The 12,943-nt window shown below is 41.0% G+C and overlaps 1 protein-coding gene across 3 annotated transcripts; it reads left to right on the forward strand.

The window, feature by feature from the left end:
* The first annotated feature begins 149 nt into the window (after positions 1-149).
* znf148 (zinc finger protein 148) lies at positions 150-12,780 on the forward strand. 3 transcript variants are annotated; one of them, XM_011489671.3, is made up of 7 exons: positions 150-262; positions 2,654-3,039; positions 4,729-4,854; positions 4,989-5,112; positions 5,234-5,317; positions 6,861-6,979; positions 8,190-12,780. In XM_011489671.3, exons 2-7 carry the CDS (start codon positions 2,677-2,679, stop codon positions 9,813-9,815), a joined length of 2,442 nt encoding a protein of 813 aa, XP_011487973.1. In that variant the 5' UTR covers positions 150-262; positions 2,654-2,676; the 3' UTR covers positions 9,816-12,780. The 3 variants fall into 3 exon arrangements, with proteins under 3 accessions (XP_011487973.1, XP_004081745.1, XP_011487972.1); XM_004081697.4 differs by lacking the exon at positions 150-262 and adding an exon at positions 1,162-1,252; XM_011489670.3 differs by lacking the exon at positions 150-262 and adding an exon at positions 1,214-1,329.
* Positions 12,781-12,943: the final 163 nt, after the last annotated feature.

The raw sequence follows: 12,943 nt of genomic DNA on the forward strand, positions 1-12,943 counted from the left end.
AAACTCGAGGGAAATGGCATGCATATCAAACTCCAAGGTTGACCATCAGACTGCCAAGGCGGCTGTGCTGTTATAGGGCGCATCGGTTTGGTCCCTTGCAGTTTATAATTTCAACCACTAGATGGCGACAAATTACTGATATAGAATCTCCCATGTCTTGGGAGAAAAAAACGCAATGGGGAATTTTATTATTCTGCACACCGCTGTTGCTCTGGAGTCCTGCATACCAGTCATGACAGATAGACGAGTCTAAAACGTGCAGGTAAGAAAATACATCGTAGCTTCAATAGTTCATGTGTTGCATTTGCGCCGTTGAGACGCAATTATTGTTTTTGGTAGTGAGTCCCCAGCTTAGCTTTTAGCAGGGCTATAGGAGGCTGAAGATGCTAGCGGTGTGTCAGGTAGCAATGCTAATAAGTTTTGAGCAAACCAGTAAATCAACAGCGCTGTTTTTGGCTACGTGTTATTTAATGAAAGGTAAAAATTTATTTACAATATTACTACTTAGGAAAGAACACAACAGCTATTTATAATAGGTCCAAACTGACAGTAAATGTCAACAAAAGTAATATTTGTAGATGCTAGATAGCTAATCAGGTTCAAGCAGGCCACAAAATTTAACATGCGCAGAACAACTTCCGGTAAGACAAATTCAAAGTAAGACTGAGACTGGGCTCAGACTAAGCAAAAAAGCATTGTTAACGTTTTTTTTAAATTAGTGGTCCACTTCCGTATTATATTGTTTGCTTTAAAAGTCCATTTAATTTTATTGAATAGTCCATCTATGTAAGAGATAATGTTCAAAATAACACATTAAATTGTTTACACCTTTACATTCAATTCTATTTTAAACACCTGACATGTTATTGTGTGATTTATATTCACACACGCTGTGAATAGAACACATATATTGTGTGATCATTTAATGTCTCAAAATGTGTTGATTATGCTTAATTTAGTTGTAGGTTGGGAAATGTATTTTTTTAAAAACATTTGTGTTGCAGTTTTGTATTTTAATTTAAATTATAAATCAGTTTTTTTTCCCCACACTTACGTACGTATTTGTATATTTCAGTCATTTTTCTTTGGCACCGAACTAGTAATTAACAGACTTGTTAAAACACTTTTATTTTGGAGACATCTTCCTATTTCTCTTGAAGCGGAAGTTACCTTTAATGCGACATCAGAATTTACAAGCGCGGTTTGCTAGTTGACTAACTAGAGTCTCAAAGCAGATAACCTCAGTGACACAGTGAGTGTGTTTGCATCCGGATGTTTGCGTGTTTTTTTCACTGTAACAGATATTTTACCAGTGCCAGTGTCTACCGGGTCAGTCTGTGTTTTCTTTTACTTTGAAACCACACATCAAAGTGTCAGCAAACTGCTACGTTAGCTAGCTCGGTGTGAAGCTCGAGCCATTGCTAACGTACATTATTTAGTTGTCGAGGTCTAGCACTGAACTCCGAATAATAAATGGAAACTCGGTCGTGAATATTAAGCAAAAATACACACAAGGTTATCATTTGGTAAACGTGATGACAAAAATGTTTTTTAAAAAATATGCAAGTTACCCAACAAAACTTTTAATGTTGTCTTAAATCTATATTAGCCATAATAATCGTTCTTTTGCCAAAAAGAGCTGCTGAAGTGGATTTGCATCACTTCACACTGTTTATCTCGTAAGATAAGATTGCAGGATGAGCTGACCCAGTTACAAAAAAGTTGACACAATGTTGACATAGTTTTCTTTTGTGGGATCACAAACACAAATGTAATCATGTAGCTAAAAACGTTTAAAAAACCTAATTTGTTTCTGCACAGAACAAATAACAATAGAACATATCTAGAAGCAGAAGGACATATTTAAAAAAAACCTTGACATTGAAATCAGGCCAGTGTTCTTTTCATGCTTCAGTAACAGTAAAGAATTGTGTTATATATATATATTATTGTCCACTGATAAGCAACATTTGTTTTATTTTAGTCCAAATTGGATGAATTACTTTCATCTTGTTGCCATAGACTATGAATAAAAGTTAAAATTTCTCTGTTATGTCGATTTTATATCTGTTATTCACATGTATTTGGTGTTTTTTCCTACCGGTAGCTAAGACAATTTCTGTCACACTCCCCTGATAGAGCTTTTAGCCTGTGATTATGAGACAGAATGCAATATCTTAACTCCTGTGTAGATTAACAGCTAAAGTGTGAATAGTTTAGGTTAAGATTAGGGATGTGCAAAGTTAATTTGGACATTAGTTGAGCAAATATGATTTTGATATGGATATCTTTGTATTTGTTTGACATGAAATTTTAGTCCAGTGTAAATTTGAAATGGCAAATTGTGCAATTATTGTTTTTGGAGAAGTTAACTTCTGCTTACATGCATTTTAGTGGCAAGTTGGACGAAAAAGGGAAATTTAGAGATTTAGGTTGCAGGGGTTCCTTGGACATTGTTCTAACAGCCTGCCCTTTACTTTTTTGCTTTTTTAATAGGGTTTTCACTACAGTCTTATTTCTATCAACTGTCATATTGTTTGGTAATTATAAATAATTAAGTTTGGTCTTGATACTTGGTGTCAAACCAACAGAAAAAATCCCAAATGAGTGTTTTTGATGTGGAAACATTGCTTTTATTTTCTCATCTCTGTAGGCTCAAGACGTACTCAATGTAAGATGAATGCGGAGGACAAGCTGGAGGGCATGCTGCTGAGGTGTGGGAGCGGGGGCATCGATGGAGGCAGCAGAGTTAGCCTGGGCGGTGGAGGGCTGGTGGTGATGACCTTAGGGGAACGCTCCCTGGCCAATCACCCGCTCTTGGCCGAAGACGAGGATGACGAGGACGATGACGAGGACTTGACCGGAAACTCTCTGGTTACTCATGACCTTGTTCCTCCCGAGCAGCTGATGATGCAGGAGGAGGGGACAAAGAATGGTGGAGAGGAGGAGGAGGAGGAGGAGGGAGGAGGAGGAGGCGAGGTGGGAGTGCATTTCCCACTAAAGCTCACCAATAAGTTGCCGTACTTGCTGCATGTGCCAGTGAGTTCTTGCTCGTGAAATACTGATTCTGATAGTATTTTATTTGTTTCTTATTTATTCTTTTGCCTTGAGGACTTCCGGTTTGTCAAACTGCATTATAATCAGTAGCATGAAACAGTTTGTGTAGATGTCTTTGTTGGAATTGATGATTTCTTAGAGCTACGTTTTAGACAAGTGTTTCTCTTTCTCAAATGATCTTAGTCCAATATCGAACAAAACAGTACAATTTTCACAAAGCCCTTTTTTTTGTCAGCTTTTTCCTACAACAAGATTTATGCCTTAGTCCCAACTGCCCTTATGTTTGGATACAGGCTGTTCCTTTGGCACGCAGGTGTCCCGCACGAAATTTTAAGATCACAGACACTTTGGTGAGCCCATAAAGCAAAAACATTCATGAACATTTTATTTTCTACAAGCATGCAGCTGGCAACAGGTCCTAGTGAACACGCACACAACACAGAAGTGGAAATAAGGGGGGAATAGGTGAGTGGCAGCTCCGCCCCAAACCCCGCACACACCGTTAGAGCTGTTTAAGTAATAAGTCATGCAGCCTGCCTGGAAGAAATCAGACAATCAGAGGGTAGTTGGTGTAGACATCCTACAGGCGTCCTATGGGTCCCTGCGTGTCACGTGCACACCCAGTGTGTGCGGCATTCATAAGGAGCCAGGTTGCACACCCTACTAACGACTGTGAGTGCAGCATATGGACACTGTACAACAGCATCATAAATCTGTGGAACTTATATTAATTTGACAAAGAAAAACCTATTGCCAAACACACGACAATGGTACGTTCCTTTTTATTTTTTCCGGCGCCCCTTGAGACACACCCTTTAAGATGCAGTCCCACCGACCTGTCTACAACCCTCCATTAGCCCAGACGACCCAAAATGTAGTAGATGTTTAGCCGGTTATTAGCTTTTTAGCATATTCCAACTTTTGGACAAACATTTTTTTGATCAAATTTTTATTTAACCTCTGAAGGCTTAAGCTTTTGTCTGATAGGCTTTTTTTAAATGTGTCTCTCCCAGTTACCGGTAATTCAAATGAACTACTGTGGAAATACGGCGTCCAAACGTGTGGACGCTAGATCTTAAGAAGTTCAAGAACAGTAGAAAAGCTTGACTGTCAGTCTGCTTTCTTTCGTTCACACCCATCTTTGTTTTCTGCTCTTACTGAGTAAGAGAAACTGCAAAACACACAAAGGTCTCTACATTTTTTAAAGGGAATGAAAAACTTTTTTGCTTAAACTATAAAATAGACACAAGTTAATAAAACCGCTCATCTGAAGAGTAAAAAAGTTAAAACCAAGTAGGAGCTTCTTGAAGCCTCCTAACTTCTGCTGCTAAAATGTTGTCTCCAAGCGTCCGCAAACTGATAAGAATCCAGCAAAGATTTCACTCGTATTAAATCAGTGGACAGATCTGCAAATGCTCCAGCAGAAGACACAGCCCTAATCTCTGTATCACAGTTATTTTAGGACCCCAGGTTCCCCTCTGTTCTCTTACGCCAAAGGCAGCTCCTCAGCGAGGCGCCCTCGCTTTGTTTGATTCTCCTCCACCTGGCTATTTTCACCTGCCAGACCCGTGTAAAACGGGCGTCTGGCTGAAGGGCGCCTAAAGTAGGTCATCTGCCATATTAAATCTCTTGACTATCTCCTGGTCTAACTTTTCTTTTGTTTTTTTACAGATGAACATCAAGCAGGAACTGAAGCTGTCTGACCCAGCTGCCCATAAAAAGAAGGACCAAAAAGCTATTAAAGACCTGATTGTTTCTCCCAAGAAGAAAAAGAGGAAGCAGCGCTCACCAGCAAAGGTGCAAGGCCACTTTTACTTGAGATGTTTGTTTGTTTTTTTACCGACATAGCTGGAAATGCCGTTAGTGATTCACAGTAAATTTCTCAAATAGCATAACCTGAAGTGTTTCCATATTGTTTTGCTTTTTGTTAGATTCTCAACATGAATGAGGAGGGACTGCTGGGCCTACAGAACCCCAAGTGTCACATTTGTGTTCACTGTAATGCTGCATTCCGAACAAACTACCACTTACAGAGACACGTCTTCATTCATACGGGTACGAAGAACCACAATCCACTTCTATTGATGTCTAGCCTTCAAATGGGACATTTGGACTGTTTTTCCATTAGCTTCTGAATTGGTATGTGCTGTAATGTTGTTGTTTTTTTCTTCAAAAGGGGAAAAGCCTTTTCAGTGCAGCCAATGTGACATGCGGTTCATTCAGAAATACCTGCTGCAGAGACACGAGAAGATCCATACAGGTGAGTGGTAAACCAGTTACCCTAGGTATTTGTCTGGATTCTATCTATTACCGTAATTCTCGGACTATAAGCCGCTACTTTTTTCCTGCGCTCACAGCCCTGCGGCTTATTCAGTGACGCGGCTAATTTATGGATTTCCTTGGTGGCCGCCATGTGCGGACTTTCGGATTCAGTGAATGGTTTGAATTCTTTATCTAACACCAAGCCCAAGTCATTTGTTTTTCAACACACTAAGCAGCCAAACAGCATGGTTGTCACTTCAGGTCTTAGACACTTCAGTCATGGTTCAAAAAACGAAACACGCATGCCCGGCCGCATCCCAGAATCCTTTGGTGCCGTTAGACCCAACGTGCACGTGATCGCCGCTACAATATGATGCAGCTTTCAAGTTAAAAGCAGCGTGAAAAAATCCACCATCACCAACGGGATTGGAAAAGCCGGTCAGCTGCGTGACGGAGAGAACAGCGCATGTGTGAATAACATCAGCCTTTATTTTGTCGGGACACGACTGGAAACACAAATCCACGTAATCGTTTGTACGGTTTCTAAGGACTGACCGGAATTTTGCATTGAAAAGCTCACAGCCTCCGTGTGAGCTGGAGACATGTTCTCCTGGCTGCTGCTCGTTCACATAGAGCTGCGGGGCCGCTGGCAGTCTGATGGCTCCCACACGTAACAACGCATCCGCCCCTCATCCACAAAACGTACAGTTTTAAGTCTGATTGCTCTGCACAGACACGATTTCCTCCTCCCTGTAGCCGCCCTGGCCAAAGGTGAGAAGATAGGAAGGGGAGCGCGCGGGGCGAGCGCGGAGCTCAGAGGCGTCCGCGGAACTTCTGACGCACGCGCCGCACTGAGGCGCGCGCTTTTCAGTCGCCGCTGCTTTATTTTACTTTTTTTTTTTTTTTTTTTAACCAGCCCTGTTAGTACCATAATGCTGCCGCGACACAAGCGGAAGGAGAGCTGTTCCTGTTCACCCCTCCATGCACTGCTGCTACTTGCTCATTTTTAAACACGTACAACAGTGTGACGAGCCGGGCGTTGGCCCCGCCTTTAGCCCCTAAGACTCATGGGAAATGGGGGATCGCGGATGTAAATTTCCTCATCATAACTGAGGGATGTAATGTTGATTATATGGTTACTGTTTGTAATTTTATGTGTGATACCTAGATTGTCAATAAGTAAAAAAAACTAAAAAAAATAAAAATAAATAAATAAACCATAACTGAGGAACTTGTGAACAGAATAGAGGTCCATGCTGTTTGGCAGATTTGGGCGTATTCACATGCATGAGCCAGAGGCAAAGCTGACTCCTCCCACAGTGTGGTAATGAACCTTACCCTTGCTGGGAGTCGGGACGTGAGTTGTCAGGTTTACCACATGCGGCTTTCACTACGATGCGGCTTGTGTATGTACAAAAGTGGTTAAACACGTGAAAATGGGCGGGTGCGGCTTGTAATCGGGTGCGTTTTATAGTCCGGAATTTATGGTACTTTAGTCTTAATAAAGCTGTTGCTGTTGTTGTTTTTGTCCTTTTGGGAAGGTGAGAAGCCTTTCCGCTGTGACGAGTGTGGAATGAGATTTATCCAGAAGTATCACATGGAGCGACACAAGAGGACTCACAGTGGAGAGAAGCCGTACCAGTGTGATTACTGCCACCAGGTAGCACTAACTTCTGTCTGCTTTAGAGGAATTGTAGCTGTTCAGATTCATGTTTACTTACAAGGCTGCCTTAAAGCAGGTTCACAAAAACAATCTATCCCATACACGTATGTGAGATATACATTCTGTTCCTCCTGGGGAACAAACAAAAAGAGTACTTGGAGATTCTGCAAGTTGAAAGAGGTCTGTAATGTTTGTCAAAGATACACTACACTACATCTGTGAAGGACTGAATTCAAGAAAAAGAATCCAGAAAATCACATTGTATGATTTTTATTATTTTTTTAAAGATTTTATTTGTATGATGGTGTGGATAGATCTTCCATCCATCCATCCACCCGCCGACTCCTTATTGGGGTCACAGTTTGCTGAGTTGCTTTTCTAGCTACCGCTGAGCTAAAGTGGGGTACACCCTGATCTGGTCGAAGCAGAGCCTGGATAGATTTGACTTAATCATTTTTAAAATTAAACTTTTATTTATATTTTTATTTTACCAATACAAATGGGTATGATTTCATTGCTCTCTCTTTGAGTTTTACTGCTGACATTATACACAGCCAGAGAGAAATATAAATATTCTAAAATACTATTATAATCTAGAAATGTAGCATTTTTAAAGTGGACTACTTTTCCGCAATACAGAAAAATACTGGAAGACTTCCGGAGTTTTAGGAACTTTGCATAGTAAGAACAACATTGATGGTTAGGTATTATTATTCTTACCTTTTTTTATTTTTTAGCAAACAGAAATTTCCTGTGTGGTTCTACAATTTTGGAACAGACCCCACCAGTTTTGTTAAAGAGGAAAGCTGTATTTTGTGAAAAACAGCAACTTTGTATTTTTTTTCCTTTTAAACTTGTGTTTGTTTAAGTTGCTATTAATAGTTTTAGATTGAAAAGGCAGGATTTGACCTTTCTTTGAAAAATCAAACTAAAAAATGTAGGATTAAGGAGGAAAGCGCAAGTACAATCATTTAAAAACTACAGTAAATTGTGTTGAAGTTCTTCAAACTTGACGGACAAGCTCTAGAAAATTAGATAGAAAGCTATGTGTTTGCTTTATAAAACTAAATAGATGTCCGTTCTGATAAAGTGATGTTTCAAAGAAAAACCTTTCTGTTCTAAAAAAGCAGAATGTTTCCAGATGAAGTGTTTTTTTTCCCTGGTTGGAGTAACGCTAAAGTGTGGGCTTTGTGTCTTGTGTTCACAGTACTTCTCCAGGACAGACCGGGTCTTGAAGCACAGACGGATGTGCCACGAAAACAGAGAAAGGAAGTCCAGCAAAGCCGCTGCTGACGTTGGACTTTTGCGGGAAGCGGGCTCTCCGGGCTCACCGCTTCTTCCCAAAGAGCGCTCCCTCCCCAAGAAGAAGCGTCAAAAGTGCGCGGAGAAGAATCCGGGCGCCTCCACATTTGCTCCCCAGACGGGCAACCTGTTTGACGTTGGGGAGGCGGTGGAGAAGGAAGAACGGAGTCCAGGGAAAAGCCCATCGCTGTGCTCTGGATCCTCTAAGGTGAAACACGAGTATGTGATAGCAGGCTACGGCGTGGAGCCTCCTGAGGAAGCATCCGGGCAACACGAAGATGGACCGCTGTCCGCAGAGGAGGCCACCCCGCCTAAAATAGTGCTGAAAAAAGTTCCAAAGAGGATTCTGAAGCAGTTGGGCGAGCAGACACCTCCCTGCTTGCCCACTTTGTCTTCTTTTGACGAAAACGATAAGGTGGCACAATACACCTTTGAAATTGTGGAAAAGCAAGGACTCTTGGACGTGGAAGGCAACACGGAGCTGGAATCGGTTGAAACTCTCCAAGGGAGACCCCCAAAACCTGCAGCCAGCAGCACCAACTACGACGATGCGATGCAGTTTCTGAAGAAGAAACGTTACCTTCAAGCTGCGGCGGCCAGCACCAACAGCGTCCGGGATTACGGCAGCATCTCCTGCCAGCCTGCCACCGCGCAAACCGTGGTGTCGACCATCATCGACGAAACTGTCCCTGCCACCATTTTGGATCCGCAGCCAATCAACGCAGACCTGAAGGCACCTCACGAGAAGCACGTTCTCCCCGATGAGGTCCTGCAGACTCTACTGGACCACTACTCCAACAAAGCTAACGGGCAGTCAGACATTTCCTTTAGCGAGGCTGACACGGAGGTAACATCCAGCATATCTATAAATTCTTCTGACGTCTCAGACAGCAGCCCCATGGAAAGCCTGGGGGCTTCCAGCGTCCAGCCGCATGCTTCCACCGAAAAAGTCAGCCTCTTGCAAGAATATTCAAAGTTTCTCCAGCAAGCGCTGGAGAGGACGAGTCAGAATGACAGCTACCTGACCAGCCAGAGCCTTAGCTTGGTCTCTGAAAACCCCACGTTAGCTGGACAGCCTCTGTTCTCCACAGAGAAGCAGTTTCCCTCCCCCGGCAGGTTTAAATCAGGGTTAAGCTCCCCGCTGAGGTCCACGTTGGACAAACCTCACTTTGGATTGCTGGTCGGAGACTCCCAGCACTCCTTTTCGTTTTCAGGCGACGAGACCACGACTCCCTCTGCGGTGTCGCCGTCTGAGGACGACTTCCTGGACCAGGTCTCGCCCTCTAAAAAGTCCGACTCCTCGCAGGGCATCCTGCAGACGTTCCAGATAAGCTCTTTTGATCAGAACTTCAAATCGCATTTCCACGCTTCAAGATCCGGACCGTCCTCGCAGTTTACTGTCGCCAACGGGCAAGTAAGCGTTCGAGGGCCCAGCACAGACTTCTCCGAGTTTCCTTTAGTCCGAGTCACCGAGACCAGGTCTCAACTGAACTCCTCCCCCGATGTGTCGACCAGCGAATCTTTTGGCTGAAGGAAATGAGGACGGGGTCATATCAGCAGCACTTTACAACCTCTTTTTTGTTTCCTCTTGCCAAAACTAGTCCTTCTGCAAACATGTCACTCTTTTCTTTAAGCAAAATAAATCCTGTTCTGCTTCTTTACGCCCTCATCCAATAACCCTGATAGACGAATACATCCTACTATAATTAGGATTTCCCTCGTGACTAAAGAAATTCTTCTGGAATGTACACTTAGAGATTATATGACCAAAGTTTAATGTAGAGATTCGTTCATATTACTGCCATTGGTTAATTATCATTGTTGTCTGTAAAAACAAAAACCAACGTATTCACTTTCAATATTGCAATATTTCCACTTAAAACTCGAGGCTGGATTCCTAGATGCTTTTTTTTGTTGTTGTTCATATTGTTACTACCTCCCCTCGCTCTTAACCTGTTTGGACAGTAGACTCTTTGAAGAAGTTCTACTTTCTCTGGCTCCTCAGGCAGACCATCACAACAACAATAGCACAATCATTCTTCACTTTAAGGCTGAGATGTCTCCAGGATCTGTGTAACAGAAAAGTGAAATGGAGTTTCTTGGTTTGAAATTTTCAAACATTTTGAGCATTATCTGAGCATTATTACAAATCTTAGAGGCCCACTCCGATGAATAGCATGTTCTTAACATGTTCTTGAGGCATTTTTCCGGCGATCGAGGACAAATATAGAGAAAATTGCGTTCAAAACTGTATTTCTTTATTCAGATCGCTGTGAATCAGGAGCAGGGATGCCAGAGGTACAATCAGCGGGCTACAAGCTCTGATACCTCCACTTGCAGACAGACGGATTCATGTACGTCTTTGTTTTCCTCGTCTGAGCTGACATCTGGCTCAGAACTGTACGGCTGGATATTGTTAGTATTGTAAGCTCTGGGTTGTAAATTAGCAGGATGATGGGAATTGAGGGCAGGCTTACTCCATGCCAGCAGCCCCGCCCACAACTCTGAGACAAATTTCTCTGTCCTGCTTTTCCTTATGTCCTAGAAAATGACAGAAAATGTCTTGAATTTGGCTAAAAACGGCAAATCGCCATTACAAGACCACTGGGAACCCTTATAATAGATCAAAAGATGGTCGGAGTGGGTCTTTAATGCGTGTGAAGGCAGTGGTTTTAAACTTTATTTAAAAAATTCTTTTATTTGAGTTGTTTCAAAGAGCTGCACATTTGTTAGAGTGGCAGGATAATTCTTAATTTCCTTCTTAAAATCAGAATGAATTTCTGCACAATTTGCACATCCTCTGCATGATCGCAACCGTTGAAGAAGTTTAAAGTGGAACTAATCAATGAATAAAAATGATTCGAATTCTGAAACTCCAACCATAGTTTGATCACTTGAATGCACATGGCTTTTTCTGCCACAGTTCGAGGTACTTAGTAGTTGTGAAGCTGCACAGGTTTTTAGGAAACTGATGGAATGACAGCTGAAATATAGAACGTGGAGCCTGGATTTACTTTGCTTCTGTGCCTTTTGCTTTTCTTTCTTTTGCTTGAATTTCAGCACTTCCTCACACAATCATTCCTGCAGATGCAGGTGTGTGGTTTTTTTCTTTTTCTTTAAAAAAAAAAAACTCTGTCTCTGCTTGGATCCCATGTTGCACAATCACAGGCAATTGTCAACCTATTCACATTGCAATATACTGTAAAGAGGGAAACTTATTTAAATATCTTTTCTTTTTTAAAGTTTTAGACAGAAATATGTTGTATCTTATGCACTGTTGGGTGAACATCCTATTTAAATTGTTGTTCTTTAATATGTTTATAATCACATCCGCTATGTGACCCATTTGATGGGATTCAGTCTTCTTTCGGGCCTTTTTTTTTTCTTTTTTCTCCGAAACCATGCAGTTGCAAAACCACAAGTGGAGGATGAGTGAGGTCTTTTCCATCATAAATGCTTTACATTTGTAGATAAAACAGGTGATTTCTCGCTTGTTTGTGCGTTTATCAGCTCCATCACATGCAGTTTGAAAGCGGCGTTTGCGTCCCTCGCCACACATTCGGGGACAACCATCACCACGTTATTTATCCCATCCTGTCTTCTACATCATCCACCATTCCCTCTAGAATGTAAAATATAAATAAAAACACTTATCCTGCTGTAAATATGTTGTAAATTTTGTTTTACTGAATATCTAGAAAGTTGTCATCTTAAGCATTTGAGATGTTACAATCTGACAAGCTCCTGTGCGCTGTATCAAAACTAAATTTCTTTTAAAAAAACAACAAAAAAATGACTATTTAATTTCTCTGCTTTTTGTACGTTTGAGCAACTAAATAAGCAACTTAACTGTAAACGGAAACAAAAATTAGAATTTGACTCCTGAAAGCCCCTATTCTGTATTTATTTATGTTCGTTTAAAGGAAAACCACCTAAAACTGTTTTTTTTTAATCAAAAAGTCCCTAATCGTGTGGATAATTTTGTTTCAAAAGAACACCACAGATGAGATATTCTGCTATATAATATTCCCCTTTTTCTTTATCAATAAAAGTGTAAAACAGATTAAGTATGAACATTTCTATATATTTCTTTTTTTTTCTAGTAACTGTTAGTCTCATGGCCATAAGTGTCCTTGTGTAAGCTAGAGGAAAAAAAATGTTTGTAAAATGATCTGAACTTTTTGATAAAAAGCTATTTTTGAAACATTGTCATTTAATGCACTGATATGTACAGTAAATCACGATGTACCGCCATTAATCTGTCATTTGAGTCAAGATCTCACATTTACAGGTGCATAATCTAAAGTTTGGTCTCTTGGAGTGAACCTGTTTTATGAATAATGTGCAGCTTTCATTGTAGCTGAATAATCAGTCAAGTAACCTTGTATGATTTGTTTTTTGCAATTTAATATGATTTGTAAGCAATCTGATTTGAAATTGTTTCTGTTGTGCGTCATGTCTTTATGAATAAAGTTATTCACATTTGTGAGCTCAAATGGTTTCCTGTTGTGCTAGCAAAAAAAATAAAAGTATTAGTTAGCTACATTTGAACCTTTTCTGCTAAATTGACCTCTACCACAAAGTCATATTTTTATGCTTTTATTAAATAGTAATCACTTGTAACGTTTAAAGCTTGGGGAATTCATTTTTTGGGGTCAA

Source organism: Oryzias latipes, chromosome 21, assembly GCF_002234675.1.
Source record: "Oryzias latipes chromosome 21, ASM223467v1".
Classification (NCBI taxonomy): domain Eukaryota; kingdom Metazoa; phylum Chordata; class Actinopteri; order Beloniformes; family Adrianichthyidae; genus Oryzias; species Oryzias latipes.